Source organism: Agelaius tricolor, unplaced genomic scaffold, assembly GCF_023055355.1.
Source record: "Agelaius tricolor isolate 1412-34295 unplaced genomic scaffold, bAgeTri1.0.p SCAF_11, whole genome shotgun sequence".
NCBI lineage: Eukaryota > Metazoa > Chordata > Aves > Passeriformes > Icteridae > Agelaius > Agelaius tricolor.
Window position 1 is genome coordinate 30,156,342 of NW_027269271.1, and position 17,036 is coordinate 30,173,377.

General features: G+C 48.8%; 1 protein-coding gene across 4 annotated transcripts; it reads right to left on the reverse strand.

Moving 5' to 3' along the window:
- Positions 1 to 425: 425 nt before the first annotated feature.
- SRSF11 (serine and arginine rich splicing factor 11) lies at positions 426 to 16,643 on the reverse strand. 4 transcript variants are annotated; one of them, XM_071436977.1, is made up of 13 exons: positions 16,493 to 16,643; positions 16,188 to 16,340; positions 11,642 to 11,775; positions 7,674 to 7,783; positions 6,421 to 6,513; positions 5,185 to 5,234; positions 4,763 to 4,890; positions 3,767 to 3,848; positions 3,389 to 3,520; positions 3,055 to 3,144; positions 2,419 to 2,514; positions 1,689 to 1,827; positions 426 to 1,588 (listed from the first exon to the last, which is right to left on the reverse strand). In XM_071436977.1, the coding sequence occupies exons 2-13, from the start codon at positions 16,313 to 16,315 to the stop codon at positions 1,391 to 1,393; spliced, it is 1,380 nt and encodes a 459-aa protein (XP_071293078.1). In that variant the 5' UTR covers positions 16,316 to 16,340; positions 16,493 to 16,643; the 3' UTR covers positions 426 to 1,390. The 4 variants fall into 4 exon arrangements, with proteins under 4 accessions (XP_071293078.1, XP_071293076.1, XP_071293079.1 ...); XM_071436975.1 differs by having other exon boundaries at positions 426 to 1,585; positions 16,493 to 16,605; XM_071436978.1 differs by lacking the exons at positions 11,642 to 11,775; positions 16,188 to 16,340; positions 16,493 to 16,643 and adding exons at positions 8,080 to 8,200; positions 8,813 to 11,628.
- Between the last annotated feature and the right edge of the window lie 393 nt (positions 16,644 to 17,036).

The window sequence follows — 17,036 nt, forward strand, 5'->3', positions numbered from 1 at the left end:
CTGCCCCCAGCATCAGCCCCTGAGCTCAGAGAGGGAGCAGGGCCTCCCTCTGCAGGTACAGAGCTGATGGAAAATCTCCTGTTTCTAAAGGGGCAGGAAAACTTCCAGAAGAGCTCCAGCCACTGTTAGTTAAAGAGTTCTCATAACTGCAGTGGCTGGAGCCTTGAGGCTGCTCCAAGTGCTCCCTGCCAGGCAGGGTCTCCCCAGAGCTTCTCTTGCTTTTCATCCACCAGCACTCCCAGGTCCTTCTCAACAGTCCCATAAACCTCCACATTCCCATTTTAACCCATTTCCCCCCCCCCAAAAAGTAAAACAATTCCTTCTTTACTGTAACAGAGATGGAAAAGTTCCCTGTAAGGAATGAGGTAAAGTCTGGTGCACCCAGCAGTGGAAATAAAACCCAGGAGTTTTCTAGGAAGAGGTGGTGAAGTTTCAGGGTTTTATTATCAAAGTTTTGTAAAACATTTTCCGAAACTGTACATCGACATGGCACAGACTGTCGGCTACTTTTGTCTCTTTACCTGCACAAAAGTAAAAGCTCTGGAGCTGCTGGAACTAAGGAACAGTTTGGGTAACTACTCTGCAAATACCATGGGATCACCGAGTGCGGGAGGGAGGGAACGGCCGGGACAGGAACACAAATTTATCCGTTTGTACAACTTGAGATCAAGTAAAAAGTACATTATCAATGGACTTGCTTTAAAAACAGACCAAGGTCATTTTAAAATGCACTCCCTGCTGCAGCGGGTGAGCTCCTGAGCCCCAGCCCTGAGGCTGCTCCCCCAACCCTCCCTCACTGGGCACGGCCAGGATTGCCCTTCCCGAGGTCAGACCATCCCAGCTCGCCCTGGGTGGAGCTGAACGGACCCAGTGGAGACAGAGCCCTCAGGAAGGTCAGGGCACAGAACCCTGGGCAAAGCCAACCAAAACCCACCGGAAACCAAACCCAGCCAAGCCCAGCACGTGGCTTCAAACCAGAACTAAAGCCAAGAGCACAAAGAGCTGGTGCGATTCAAGGCCGACTCCGGAGTGTCCAGGAGGCCCCGGCAGCCCCTCGGTGGCTGCAGGACAGGGGGGCTGTGCCACACTCCCCACACTGCTGGGACACTGCCACACCGCTGGGCCCTGCTGGCTCAGCCAGCGACACTCCGGAGGGAGGGAAGCAGGGAGGGAGGGAGGGAGGGAGGAGGGGTAGGCCAGCCCTTGCTGGGAGGGACGTGCGGGCCAGCCCGGCCCCAGCTGGGCCCCGGAGCAGGGGATCCCTGTCTCAAGCTTTGGGTGTGAGTTAGTATCGGGATGGACAGACCATGGAGAGCTCGGAGCTGGATACATCTAGGTTGAGGATTAACAAGTACAGCATAAAGGATCACACTGAGGGGCTGTGGGCAGCTCAGTCGCTCATGTCCATGTCCTCCTCGTGGTGGTCATCCCCGTTCACCTTGGATTCCCTGCCCGGATCCCCGCTGCCCTTCTCGGCCCCGGGCTCCTTCCCTTTGGGGGAGGGAGCATCCGCCACCTTCTTCTCCTCCTTCTTCTCCTTCTCGCTGTCGTAGCCCTGTTCCTCCTCGTCGTAGTCCCTTGTGACCTGCTTTGCCAGGGAAAGGGACACGTTAGCACTTCCCTGTGGGCTGGGGCAGGGGGCACGTGGGGCAGGGCTGGGAGCAGCTCCAGGGCTTTTTGGAACATACTTTCACATCCTTGTCGCTCTCGGATTTCCGGTCTCGATCCTTCTCCTTGTCTTTGCTCTTCTTCTTCTTGCTCGTTGACCGCTCCCTCTCGTCTCTGCTCCTCTCCTTGTCTTTATCCTTCTTCTTTTCCTTTTTATGCCTATGAGGATCAGCAGAAGAGGATGAGGCCCATCCCCATCACCTCATTCCATGGCTGGAACTGTGTCCAGAGCGTTACCCACAGCAAACCCAAAGGAAAATGGCAGAGGGCAGGTAGGGAACAGGCTCTGCTTCCAGGAAATACCCAAAATCCCAAGTTCTTAGCTCTGGCTCAAGGACGACAGCACAAAGCCAAGGCTGAGCAATGCTGTGGCAAACAGAACCATGGAATCTCCTGAGCTGAAGGGCCCCACGGGGATCATGGAGTCCAAATCGTGGACACCAAGAACAGCGGCGCTCCAGTGTTTTACAGAGGAGCACCTTGAGCTCCCCATGCTGGGACAGGGTCACCCAGGCCACCCAAAATCAGCTGGTTCCTACTGTGCAAATCCAAATGGACTGGGAATTGTGGCATATCTACTCCTACCAGCCCTGGAACCCCTGACCCTCGGAGCTCCCAGCCAACCCCAGAGCAGCTCCACAAAAGCAGCAAAGATTCCCCCACACAGAATCCCTTGGAGCCTCCCTGGAGGTCACAATTTGGCAATTTCCCACCCAGACACCATTCTTCCCAGCCAGGTGTTTCCCTGACCTTCTGGGTGACGGGGACCGGGACATTTTCCGTTTGGGAGACCTGGGCTTTTTCGGGGACCGCGTCCCGCTCCGGCTCCGCCGGCGCCGCCGTTCTCTGCAGGGAGACACAGGAGCTTTGGAAATATCTGCTTTTTCTTTTTTTTTTTAAAGCTGCAAATGCATCCCTAATCCAAGCGCAGCCCTGCTCACAGGGTACTAAAGAGTTGTTAGAACTGCAAGCTAAAATTGGAAGTTTTTTTTTAAAAAATGAAACGCTTTTGCCTGGATTTATTCCCTAAATGAGGAAGAGCTTGGCAGTGACCCTGGAGCATCAAACTCTGACACAGAGCAAGGAAAACTGTTCTAAGCCCAAAGAATTTACCTCAGGCATTGCAGGAAAATGCAAGTATCAACAGACACAGGTGGTAGAGGTGCTGTTGTGCCTGTAGCAGACACATCCTCATTGGAACCATGATCCAATGGGATCCAGGCATAGTTTGGGTTGGAAGGGACCTCAAAGCCCAGCTCCTTCCATGGGCAGGGACACCTTCCACAGACCAGCTCCTCTATCACAAGAACATTTTTTTCTATTTAATACTGAAGTGCATCAAAATCCTGCTGGGAACAGAGAGCAAGGGAAATCCCATTTCTGTACCTGCTTGTGCTTCTGGATCTTCTGGTTGTGCTGTAGCTTTTGGGGGGAGTTTTAGAACGTTTCTTTTCTTTCTCTTCCTTCTTTTTATCCCTTTTAGTAGAAGAGAGATTGAGTCACTTTCAAACAGCACTTCCTGATCTGCTGTCCAGGGAAAGGGATGCAAGGGCTGGGAGGGGCAGGGGTGGCTCCCCAGGCTGAGCCCTCCAGGTGCTCCAGCCCCTCCATGTCCTGAGCTGAGGGCCCAGAGCTGGACACAGCCCTGTGGGGACCCAGCAGTGCCAGCACAGGGGACAATGCCTGCCCTGCTCAGGACTGGACTCCCTGGGGTCATTACCTGGTTTTGGATGTGCTCCGAGACCTCCTGCTCCTCTCTCTGGAATGAGATCTCCTTCTCCTTGGACTTTTGGATCGCCTCCTGCTCCTGGATTTGGAATGGGACCTTCTCCTTGATCTGCTCCTGGAGCGTCTGCCAGGGACACAGCAACATGGAGTCACAGGGAGGACATCCTGGGATGCTCCCAGCCCAGCTGCTCCGGGCAGGGAACCCCCAAACCCAACCAAAGCCTCCATCCACGGCTCTGCCAGGAGCTCTGCACGCTGGAATGGCAATGAAGCTGTGAGCCCTGCATCAAACCCAAGGCTCTTGCCAAGAATGGTTTTTGCAGGGATTGTTGCAGCTGTGGGAGGTGTTGCTAAGGAATTGCTCAGTCACCTGTGTCTGGATGAGGAAGGTGTCCTCCTCCTCCTCGAGCGCGACCTCGACCTCGAATGTCTTCGCTTTTCATCTTTTTTGTCTGGAAAAGGAAAAGTACAATAAAAATCAATGTTTGTTTTTTTTTTTTTTTTTTTTTTTTTTTAATATTTAAAAATATTTTCCAAAGGAAAGGACTTGGAGCTTCATGTAATTGATATAAATCAACCTGATCTTGCCATTTGACATGAAGGCTCATCTGTAATTTTCTTCACAAGAAGACAAAAAGAACCAACAGAGGACGGGAACACATTTGTGACACAAAGTAAGTTTTATGCAAAACTGGAGAAGTCAAAATTTAGAAAAAATCTTAAGTCAGTGAATAGCTGATGGCTGCAGGACAATGGAAAATCCTGTGAAAATCCCAGGATCTGCCATTTCCCGAGGGGCTGAAGAACATGTCAAATGATTGCTTTGAATTTCCCACAAAAAAGCCTCAAGCTAAGCACGAACAGGAGCTCTGCTCTTTCCTAGAAATCATCAGGAGGCTGCAAACTGATGAATATTCTGTATTTTCAGTGTTCAAGTTTCTGCCTCTCAGATTTGGTGGCTCTGACATTTGTGAGAGCTGCTGGAGCTTGTTCTAAAATCAAACCTGCTGAAAGAAGCTCCAAAAAAGAGAATTATTTACAAACCTGCCCAGATTAGGAATGAAAATGAAGGAAAGCATCCCTGAGAAACATCAGCAGGGTGCCAAGCTGGGAAATCCACATTCCCTTGGAATTTGAGACAGCAGCAAGAACTTCCCTCAGGGAAGCCTGGGTGCTGTACAGCCTTCAAATCAGTGAATTTTGGGAAAATCAATGGATGAATTCCAGCCATTTCTGCAGGAAATGGAGCAGGATGATTAAAAACCCAGTCAGTGAATTCCTCCCAGACCAGAGGCACAGAGGCAGGCTCTGCAGAGCACCAGTTTTGATCAGGGGCTGTGCCCAGGCCCCGTGCTGGCTGGATTACCTGGCTCTATAGCAGCAGAGATTAAGGACTGTGCTTCTCGGACTCTCTTCATGGCCTCTTCTATTTCTTTACTGGAGGTATCTGACTTCAGACTGGGGGACACGAGACCTGCAGCCACATGGTTCAACCTGGGCAACACAGAATTCCAAAATTCAGGACTCAGGAACCCAAGGGATACGGGGCTGCATTGTCAGACTCAGCCAGTTCACAGGATCAGGGAATCCTGGAATGGTTTTGGTTTGGAGGGACATCAAACCCATCTGATCCCACCCCTGCCACGGGCAGGGCACCTTCCCTAGCCCAGGCTGCTCCAAGGCCCTTCCAGCTCCAGCAGGACAGGGACTGGGCACTGAATCCCCATGGATATTCCCATGGAGTCCCCCAGCAGTGCAGTCCAAGGGTTTGGGAACACTGGTGCTTACTTTGGATCCACTGTGCTCATCAGTTTTAGGAGCTGATCTGCTGCAAGAGACTGTGAGGGAAAAACAGAGTTAGAAGCAGGCTGGGAGATGTGAGAGCTCCAGAGAACCTTCCTTGGAATGTCCCCTGAAGTTTTCCCAGCTGGAAAACCAGAGCAGAACAGCCCCAGCCAAGAGGAAAGGCCACACTGGGCTGCTGTGCCTGGGGTGTTAATATTTAGCATTAACACCCCACACTGCGGCTCTGGGATTTATTCTCCACAGCCAGCCCTGCCTGGGCAGGATCAGGGATAAACCCACAAATGGATAAAAATACCAACAGATAAAAATACACTGCTGGGGTGTGTTTATCCCTATGCACTAGTAACTTTTTGTGCACAGGTTATTTCTGTCACTGCAAGAGAACAGAGCCCTCTCTAAGCTGCCTGTCCACTGAAGACCTCAATGCCAACTTATAAACATTTAAGTATTCCATGAAAAAAATGTTACAGCTCTTAGGATAATACAGGCATCATCATCACTTCCTGCACCAATGGGGTATTAAGAAAAAAAGTTTAATCCTCCCTCATTTTTTTAATAATGAACCCCAACTTTCTTTGTTGAAATGTTTGTTACAGTCTGATGGTTTAATGTACAAAAATCCTCCATCACCCCAAATTTACATTTTTCTCATTTGCCTTTAGATTGATTTTTTTCATTTGTTATTTAATTTCACCATCATTTGCTTGTTCTTCCACATGGGAATACATTAAAATTTAAGTGATGGTAGTAGCAATGTATTAAATTATTGCTGCTTCTTGTGGCTGTAAAAGAGTATTTTATTCTTACCTCTTAAATATTTTATCTACATATATGACCAATATATTTATATTGATATATCTTTGTTGATATAAATATACTCAATATTCTAGTACTTAAAAGCCTTTTTTGCTCAGCTGTAACAACCTAATGAAGTTTCCTCACATTTTTGACACCTAGAAAATTAAAAAGTCAAACTACTTTTTACTTGAAGAACAAGGCAGGTTCCTGGCCTGATAATGACACATATTTGAAATATTTCATTGCTATCCTCAAATTATTCCTTTGCCCCTTGCAACATTTAATTTGATATTCAAGCAGGTATTTTTCCTTCCAATCCCTGGAGTCCCCAGGCAGTGGCTCTGAAGTGACACAAATGGAAACCACTCTCAGAGCAGCAAAGAGGGGGGCAATAAAGGATATTCTGGAATGAGGACGTACCTGGGAGTTCAGGTTTGCTCCAGGAAGCCCAAGAGCAGCAAGGGCAGGGTCGAGAGCAGGAGCTCCTAAAGCAGCTAAAGGGACAGCACCAATCTGTGGCAGAGAGAGCAGTCAGGGCACAGGCAGTGACAAAATTCAGTCAGGGACATCACTGGGCAGGGGAGATCAAGGTGAAGGAGCAAAGCATTCCAGCAAATTGAAAGGATAGTTGAAAATGAAGTTATTTTTCAGTGCTAAAATGGAAATTCATTCAAGTTTTTGAGGCTATTACCCCATTTCTAGTTGGTTTTAGGGTTGAGATGGCCATGGTTTATGTTGAAAAGCAATTTAACAGGACTGCATCCCTGCAAATGTCTCCAATTGGGTTAAAAAGCTACTGGGAGAGCAGAAGGCTCCCTAAGGCAGCTCATTTTGGGCCATTTCAAATGAGATGATTGAGACAGACACCCAAACCCAACACACACTGCCAAGATGTGCTGGACTGTGCAGCACAGTTCCCTAAAATGGATGTGCTGAACTCATCCCACCAGAGGGGCTGGGAGCAGAGACACAGCTGCAACTGAGGTGCTCAACATCCATTTCCAGGATTCACATGGCCAGATTTTTTAATGAATGAAATATTTTAGTATGTATTTGGTCCTTCCAACCTGGTCCCTGGGTTTCCAAGGTTAAATTTAGGCTATTTCCTCCTGAGCAGCTCCATGGCCAGGGGGTCCTCCAGCTAAGCAGGAGCTGGGGAGGGTTTGAGAGGTGCAGAATTAATGGGGCTTTATTGTGATTAATTTGCCTCCTGCACTTTGATTCTGTGCCCTGTTAAGAGCTGAGCTGTGACTCCAGCTTCTCCCACAATGTGCAATTCTCACTGTTCATCTTCCACATGAATTCCTGTGGGTTCACACAACCAGGCTCCAACCTTCCCCTCAGCTGGGGGATTAATGAAGGGAATCTCACAGTGTGGCAGCTGCCTGGACTTGAGGAGTTTAAAATCTGTGAGACCCCTACTGCTTGTCACATCTGTAAAGCACAGCGGGTGAGAGGGGTGGGAGGCACAAACAGGGCCCTGGGAAACCAGCAGAGAGGGCAGTAAGGCTATTCCATCTAACAACTTGTCACTGTCATGCCCCAATCACATCAGAGCTGTCCCAGTCCAGCAGGCCCAATAAACCACTCTAGGAGCTGGAATCAACACATCAGCCCTGAAAGAAAGAGCAGGAATGAGGTGGGAAAGCAGCAGCAGGGGTTGCCCAGCCTACCTGAGAGAGAGGGTTGGGAGTGGGCAGCAGGCCACCCCCGGGCAGCAGCCCTGCCACGGCATTAGCTGGTGCCAAGAGAGACAGAGCCTTAGTCTCATCAGGAATGACTCCTGCAGGGAAACAGCCTGGCATTAGAGGGCATCCCAGCCCAGAGGCACCAAATACACAAATACACCCAGCAAAGTCTCCCTGATACACCACCTGAGTTTGTTGAAAGTACTTATGTTGGCTAAAATACAAAGCTTGATGGCTATTAATATTTAGCATTAACTTTTTTTGTCAGAATGCAACTTCAATGGGTGACAATTTGACTGTTCCTTTTTCTCTACAAAAGGTTAAGTTTCTAGAGCAAAAAAATAGCACAATACACACTACTTTGTTGTTAACACTGCCAAGGTTTCATCACCTGTACTCGATTTTTAAGTCATGAACCAAACGTAAGCAAGCACAGTCGGTTCTCCAGGGGTGAGAGTGCTCTCAACTTTCAAAAGCTGTTTTATGAACAACGACTCGTGTCGGCTGCTTCACTACAAAGCACACAGAAAAATCAAGATACACAAGACAAAAAAAGTTGGATTTAGGGGTTAATAATATGGTACAGTTCACTATGTTTTCTTTTTACACCTACCATACAAATTTTGGCAAACTTAAAGAGAAGGGATGGGTGTTTTTGGGTAGGGCTTTTGCTGACGTGTCACATGGAATGCGGTCCCTGCGGCTCTCCGGGAACGCTGGGGGTGTGTCTGTGGCTGGGATACACACAGGGATGCTGGCACATTCCTTACCTGTGCAGTAAAATGCTTTTGCTCCAATATGTGCCAGCTCAGAGCACCAGCAGTGCTGCTGCCACCTGCCGTGGCACAGGGGACTCGTGGCCCAAAGTCTTGCAGCCAGCCAAGCCCAGGGGTTACTGCACTGCCTGCTCTGCACACACAGTGCTCAGGGCCCTACTAGCAAACAGTTGTGGAGGGAGTTTTACTCTATCCAACAGCAAAAGCCCTATACAGATGGATTAATTTGTTAATGTGCCCAAGCCCCCAAAATGAGAGTTCAATAAAACAATTTTACTATATAGTTGCAAATACCAGTAGTGTTTCTGTAATACATATTAAGAAACTGCATCTCATCATAAAACATACAATATGTACAGGGCACTTAAGAGAAACTGGATAAGCTGCAGAAGAAAACTGTTGGGTGGTATTTTCAGCAGGGCCTGGTATATAGTTCAGGCTGAACCAGGGAAAAGAACTGTAAAACACAACAACAAAAAAGAAAAACCACTGTTAAATAAAGGTAATGGTTCCTCCCACCTATACTGAGAAGTGCCGATAATCTACACAAATGTACAATACACAGCACTGATATCTGGCTCGTGGCACTGAGCTGGCAGCACTTTAGATACCCAAAGTTATGGAGGGACAGGGAAAAAGGTCATGGAGGCAAAGGGCAGGAATGCATAAATATATCAACATACCTACAGAGAGATTATGGGGTCATTTGGCATGCAAAATTATGTCTCAAGAGGATATTTATCAATTACAGCTAAACATTTCAAATTAGTGCAACTACAACATTTCTGGCATCTAAATACAAATCCTCAGACTTAGCTCGAGACGCCTCAAAGAAGATCTGCATCCATTAAAAAAATTCATGCATCTGATCCTCTAATTGTTTCTTTAAAAAGTATTTAAATAAACTACAATTTAAAAAAAAGCAATGAGGCCCCTCACCAGTTAATTTTCATGCTTCAAGAGCTTTTTTTACTGCTGCTTTGTTAGAACCATGAAATACTGCATGAATGTGTAGAAATGAAAGAAAAAGAAACAGACAAAAGAAACAAACATTAACCAAAGAACCTAAACACCCCTCCCAGCCATCTTTAACCTTAAGAGTTCCTTCCAAATCCAGGAATTAGCCCAGAGAAAATGACAAATACTAAACCTTACCGTAGCCTTTGTGTATAGTTCTATAACACAAAGCAACAGCCAACACCAAAGTGTCTGTGTGAGCTAAAACTTGGGACAGGGGGGGAATTATTGCACTAAACAGATAATAAACATTTGCTTTAGTGACAGGCAATAATCACACAGGTTCATTAGCACAGCAGACATCAGAGACAGGAGGGCCCCACTCAGCACAGGCCTGGCTTTAAGCACATCAGCAGTGGCACTGTGGGCTGGGGAAAGGCTGCTCCTGCTTCAACTGGGACCCTGGCAGGCTGAATTTTGGGGGAAAACTGTACTCCAGCACAGGGACAGAAGTATGGGGTTATTAACCCAGGGGTGATGCTTTATTGGCTGAACATCTCTCTTGTGATGTGCCAAGGCCATTAATTTCTGAACTGTTAGGCAACACAAGGTACAGCCCAGGAGTGACTCCTTAACAGGCCCAGGAAAATATTCCACTTGAAGAATTGGATTTTCTGAAGCCCAGCTGCTGGGCAGGTTTCTCTGCGTGCCAGGTTTATCCACAGTGGACAAAGTGAGACTGACAAAGAGAAAAGTGGGTTTATCCTTGTAGGAAGAGTTAAACACTGGCATTATTGCCATGGGCCTTGGAGAATATTCCAGCAGCATCTCACTGGACTGCTGCTGTGTTTAACACCCACACAGGGACAAGCAGCCTCTCAGCTCTGCTGTTGTGCAGCAGTGGCAGCAGGAGCAGTAACTCCATTGCAGAAGGGGTTCTGTGCCCCCAGGAAGCAGCAGGGCTCACTCAGAGGCCACACTGCACATTCCTACACTCCAGGAATTAGGCTGGACATCTTTTAAGTTTAAGTTTCGTATCTTTAAAGCTTAAGGAATACAAAGATAAGATAAGACAGCTCCCCAGGCCTCAAGAGACAGCTCCAGCATGACAGATTAAGATTACAGGTGTGACCCCGGGCCATGTACCCAACTTAGCAGTGTAGTATGACTTAATCTGCAAGATTTTATTCAATTCAACCTTTCCCAGAAGTAAATCAAGAAATGCAGAAGTACAATGGAAATCAGTTACTTCTAAAGCAAGTCTAGAAGAGTTTAATAAGACTTCTGTAAGAAGAGGTGTCTTCTCAGCACTTTGCTTTTAAGGTAAGTTCCAAAAACCCTGCTCATTGCCTTTCAAATTACTGTAACACCCTAAAATGTAAAAATAAAAAGAAGAAGAGAAAATGTAGTTAACAAGTGGTTACACCAGGAAAACACTTGGGGACTTGAGTGCTTGCTGGCCTTTAGTTAATGGCTAGAATCCCCTGTAGCTGCAGAGGACCCACTGTTTTTCAGTCATCTGGAAGGGCTTTGCATTTGCCTTCTCCACTACAAAAATCACACACACAAATAACAGAGAGAAGAGTTTATTATTTAGTGAAATTCTATTAAATATATCAAGGATGAACAAGAAAACTTGGAATTAAAAACTAGGACCAGTGCCCATGTGGCACCTCTTGGAAGTTGTCACTTTTGAATTAAACCATAATTATTCAAACCCTTGGTATACTGGACTCCACAAGGAGAGTGAGGGCCTTTTTTGGGGATGTTCCCAAATAAATGCAGTGGCAGCACAGCCCAAAGGAATGTTAATTACTCTCCCATGCACTCTCAGGGAGGGAGAAACCATTCTCATGAAGAGAGTGAAAGAAGCGGCAAACAATTATTAAGGTAAAATTTCCTTAAAATATGGACCTGTTTGCATTACAAACTGTTTGGGAAAAACGTCTCATTGAGACTGACACGAAGCAAAATCGGCACAGAATTCTGCCTAAAACGTTCTTATTCTACACTTCAAGACACACAAAACTTTCCACTTAGATTTGGTGTCACTATGGAAACAGACTGACCAAATGCAGGGGCCAAAGGCAATATACCAAGGGTTTCAGAATGGCAATCTCTGACGTGTTTGACATAGGACTACTGGTAAATTCTGAGCACTAGACAGGAACCAACCACCACCCAAGGGTGGCCCCGTAGAACATCAAACAAGTTACAAACCTTCAGCATAGGGAACGACTATGAGGGCTCTGTCAACGAACACAGTGTTTGTCAGGTGCTGGGCCACCACGGCCGAGTCGGGGTCGTGGAACTTTACAAAGCACACGCGCGACGACACCGGCAAGGGGGAGTCACTGCAAGAGACAGAGCCACGCTCAGGGACAGCAGCAACAGGGCCACCAACCCCAAACCACAGCAGCTGTCATCCCCCCCTCTTGGAGCTGCACAGCAGCAACAGGGCCAGCCAATCCCAAAACACAGCAGCCGTCATCCCCCCCTCTTGGAGCTGCACAGCAGCAACAGGGCCACCAACCCCAAAACACAGCAGCTGTCATCCCCCCCTCTTGGAGCTGCACAGCAGCAACAGGGCCACCAACCCCAAAACCACAGCAGCTGTCATCCCCCCCTCTTGGAGCTGCACAGCAGCAACAGGGCCACCAACCCCAAAACCACAGCAGCTGTCATCCCCCCCTCTTGGAGCTGCACACGAGCTCTGCTGTGCACAGTAAATCCGTGAGCGGCCACCTAAATGTGAATTCCGCCCTGGCTGGGAGGAAAACTTGGCTGAAAAAGGAGAAAAAGTGACAATTCTGTCTCAGTTAAAGCCTGAGGTTTCACACTCGCTGCTTTAGGCCCCAGGTGACTGATTGAGGTAAATTGTGAAACGAAGAGGGCGATGATTAAAGGATCCTTGTGACTCGGGACAAGGGCGCGTAGGGGCAGGGTGAGGGGTGAAGGATTTGATCTGACACAGGGCAGGGAGGGATGGGATGTTGGGAAGGAATTCCTGCCTGGGAGGGTGCTGAGAGCCTGGAATAGAGCTCCCAGAGCAGCTGTGGCTGCCTCTGGATCCCTGCAGTGCCCAAGGCCAGGTTGGAGCAGCCTGGGACAGTGGGAGGTGTCCCTGCCCATGGCTCTGGATGGGCTTTGAGGTCCCTCCCATCCCAGGCCTGGGATTCCGTTTCATTCATCAACCCAACTCCATCCCAGCTTCTAGACTAAACTTCACCATGCTCCCACATCCTGAGGAATGCCCAGTGCTGAGCTCCTGCCTGTCTTCAGCAGGGAAGAACAAACACAAGGAAATGAAAGGAGCTGAGGCAGGATGAAAAGCTGAGCACACTAAAACAGACCTGCCTCCAAGGCAGGCCTGTGCCTCTTCCAGCTCACAACAAGTGTCTGCCAACCTACAAACCCAAAACTGAGAAGTTCTGAGGCACTTCGAAGAAAAACCAACCCAGAAATATCTACTTCCTATAACAGGAAAGAATGGTAGAACTACAGCTGTAACTTCCTTTAAACCAAACCAAACTGAAACACCAGGTGCAGTCAGCCCAGGCATGGGTTTTAAGAGGTCCCCTGTCCTCAAAGTGCGGCAGATTTTGCCGTAATTGGATGTACAAAGTGAAAGACAGGAAGGAAAATTCTTCTGCAGACAGAACTGTGGGGCAGAGGAGTTAAAAGCTGCCTCCAGAAGGCCCAGGCAGGGAGTGGAAGCAGCAGCAAATCCTAAACCCCTTGTTCCTACACCAGGCCAGAGGTCCAGATCAGCCTAGGGAGCTCTGAAAACATCACTGGTCCTGACAAAAAGCTGCTTTTCCTACCTGGATTCCCAGCCCAACTCCAAAACATCAGACTTCAAAGGCACCCCAGCTCCAGAGCAGCTTGATCTGGGCTGCTGAGGCTGATCAAGCCTTTCAGCACTGGGGGTTGTCAGAACTCAGGGAACAGCTCCGACACCAGCAGGCAGATCCAGGATCTATTTTGGGCACTGCAAATGCCAACAGCTCCCTCACCTTCAGCCCCACTGGGCCCAACACACACAACTGCCCCAGTGTCTGTCAGACCACACTTCAGTAACCTGACATTTCACCTGGCGTGGAAAACTAAATTGGAGCCAGCACATTGCAACTTCTGAAACATTAAAATTAGAAACAGCCACTTGCTCCCACAGCTTGCAGACTGAATAAATTGGGAAATAACTGCAGTGATAAATGAGAAAAAAAAATTGAATCTGTTGGCTCTTTTGTGCCCAGGAATCCACAGCAGCTTGCCAAAATGGTGCCTTTCTTAGCCCATAAGTAATAATTAATAAGAAATAACAAGAAATAAAGAATAATAATTACATAAAACCAAAGAAGCCTTAGTAGAAGGCGTTTAACAAAATCACAGAAAATTTGTAAAGGAAAGTAAATCCAGGGTTGATGGCAGAGCTGAAGGAGTTCCTAATCTAAACTGTATAAAAATTACACAATTCATTATAGAGATGCAGCCCAGTATTTTGAGGCATTTTTAAAATGCCAGATAAGAAAGGAATGTGAACCAGAGCAGATCCTACTGACTCTTCAGCAGATCCTGTTTACAGCCAGGAGTGCCTCTGGGAATGCTTTGGGGTAGCTGAGCTTTCTCCCAAAATAATGAACCTAAAATATCAACTGAAAATGTGTTAGGCAACGCTTCTGCAGCCTGACATTTAATTTACATTTGTGTATTGCACTTTTAAAAATGGTATTTCCACTCACTCTCAAATCCAAGCTGGGTGAAATTCAGCAAGAACTGGATGTTCTCAACAGCTCCCAAAAAAAGCCACCATCCATCATTATTCTAATTCACCCAAGGCTGAAGCATTCAGGAATTGTCTCTCAGCCATTGGAATGCTGGGACACACAAGGATTTCCTGGGGCTGCAATACAGGAAACTCAGAAATCCACTCCCTCCACTTTCCAGTCTGGATGGAGCTTTATGGAATATAATAAAGATGAGAACCAGGCAATGGAGTCAGGGAAAAGCAGGAGGAGGAGGGGGAGGAAAATTGGAAGGAGTCCCAAAGCAGATTGTGCATTAAAGATGCAGCTGAGGTGTACAAGAAATGAGAAACAGGGGATTAAATAAACTGGGAAAGGGGTGGATGAGGGGAGAAGAGGAAAAACAGGAATTGAGAGAAGCTCAGGAAGTTACACGTGATCTGGAAGAGCAGGAGAATAAGGAAGTTCTACAGCAGAGTGCCACAGATCAAACAAGGAGGTGGAGCAAAGGAAATGGGATTGGTTCCTCAAATACTACAGGCAAGGGAGAATCCCAGCAGGATCCAGGAAGGAATCTCCATTATGGGGAGACTTCACTGATTATGATTTATATCCCACACCTCTCCAAAAATGGATGGGCACCATGGGAAAGGGAAAGTCAGGATCAGGAATCTGGGGGAGAAGGAGCAGAAAAAGAATGTGGCACTATCAGAAAATGTCCCTTTCTTTGGGGGGATGTGGATGGGGGCCCTGAAGGGAGCCAGAGCAGATTCCCATCAGGCCAGGGAAAGCCCCCTGGGGGTGAGCTCCTCACACAAGGGAAAGGACCCCAAGGCACTGCAGCAATCCCAGAACAGGTTAGTTAATGTGTATCTAAAGCTACAAAGTTTCAGGGACACCAAACACCTCCAACATCTGCCCTGAAAAACGAGACCAAGTGCTCAGACACAGAGCAGGCCAGGAAAGGACTGCACCTGCCACAGGGGAGCTCCTGCCATGCCAGGTGTCCCAGCTGGGAACAAGGAAACTCCTTCTGGAACTGTCTTTGGTTTCTGTTAACAGGGATGGAAGCCTCAGTGGAAAAAGAAATGTTCTGCTATATTTTTTTCCCCTAAAATAATAAACCCAAGTAATTTTGGGTATTACAAATAATTGTTTGATTGATCTTCAACGTGACAGAAAGAAAACCTTTAATTTATATAGTGAATATCCAAAACACCATATAATGGCACCAGGCTCTGTAAATCAATCACACTGAAACCATCATCACTGCTAACACCCAGGTTTTATATTGCATCAGAAAGGATTCTGAAAGCACTATTTATGTTCATTAGAACTTAACTGCAAGCGAAGACATAAAAACTGTCTTAGTTCTTTTTTTTTTGTTTGTTGCTATTTGTAAATTGCCAGGGTATCTGAAACTTTCTTTTCAGTTATATACGCACTTGAAATGTACATTATTTGTTTTATTTTGCACAGAATTCCTTGCAGGATGTGCAACTGACAAACGTGTATTCGTCTGTCCGGTTTCCTTTCTGCTCAGCATAGATTTGCTTGCAAGGAACAGAAATACTAAAAGTGCATTTTTTGTACAGTAGAGGTAAGCTGCTCTTCTAGCAAAAAATTCTTTGCAACAAACGCATTTATCTACATCTAGAAGTTTTAGTGCTGCGGAGGTGACGCAGACACCAGAGGCTCGGCGGCCACAACCCCGGACAAACAACTCCTGGAGACAAACGTGGATTTCACCGGAGCCGCACGTGTCGCTCCACGCCCGCACCGATCCCCGCAGTCCCGTGACCGAGCCGAGCCGAGCCGTGCACACCGGCTCGGGGGGTGCGCGGCGAGAGCCGCCCCCGCCGCGGCCGGGCGGGATCCCCGGGAGCGGGGGCGGCTCGGGCCGGGAGCCGCCGGGGGGGCGGGCGGGAGCGAGGGAGGCGGCGCCGGGCCGCGGGCAGGGCGCGGGGGGGGAGGGAGGGACGGGGGGGGAGGCGGCGAGGCCGGGCCGGGCCCGCACTCACTCGGGGGGGAAGAGGCGCAGCTCCTCGATCTTGCCCAGGAAGCCGAAGAGGGTCCGCATCTGCTCCGAGCTGGCGCTGGGCGAGACGTTGGTGACCTGGATCACGTCGGTGCCGCTGCTGGAGGCCATCGCGCCGCCGCCCGCTCCGCCGGTGCTGCAGCAGACACACAGCGGGGGCGCGGAGCGGGTGAGGCGCGGGCGGAGCGCTGCGGTTCGCTCCCCTCCCCGGCCCGGTTCGCTCGGCCCGGCCCCGCCGCCCCCGGCCCGGTTCGCTCGCCCCCGCCGGCCCCGCGCGCGCCGCCTCACCAGCCTGCCCGGGCCGCAGTATCCCACGGTGCACCGCGCCGCGCCTGCGCGCGCGGCCCCGCGCATGCGCCGCGCCGCCCGACGCGCACGGAGAAGAGGGACGCCCGCGCGCGGGGGCGGCGCGTGCGCGGAGGGGGCGCGCTCAGCCCCCCCCCACCCCCTCAGAGCCCCGCGCGCGGGAAAGCTGAGGGGGCTCTGAGGTAGCGCTGTTGCCGCCTCGTCATTTCACAGAGCAAAGTCTCACAAAATACACTGTCCCAGGGATGCCTTGGGATTCTGCCTTTTCTGGTTTTCTGTATTAGTGATCCTGCAGTTCTTTAGTGTAGAGCTCTAAACTCCACGTACAGTGTGAGCTGCTGCTGTCCCATTTTGAGCAGACACAACAATTCCTCTCCAGGCCTGGCAATCAAGGACTCCTCACTGTCTCAGGGTCCAGTAAATGTAAACAAAAGTGAGTTTTGGGGAAAGCAAACTTGGGGTGAATGACTTCATTACCTGAAGATGTAATTAGAGGATTAATCCCCAAAATGCTAATGAACCAAAC

What these genes read in the sequence shown, in the direction of transcription:
- SRSF11 (XM_071436977.1), bottom strand. Translation starts at nt 16,315, where the DNA reads ATGGCCTCCAGCAGCGGCACCGACGTGATCCAGGTCACCAACGTCTCG. An exon ending in AGATCCAGAAGCACAAGCAG is followed by an intron (nt 2,515 to 3,054) that starts GTACAGAAATGG and finishes GTCTCCCTGCAG; the next exon opens with AGAACGGCGGCGCCGGCGGA. An exon ending in AGAGCGACAAGGATGTGAAA is followed by an intron (nt 1,589 to 1,688) that starts GTATGTTCCAAA and finishes TCCCTGGCAAAG; the next exon opens with CAGGTCACAAGGGACTACGA.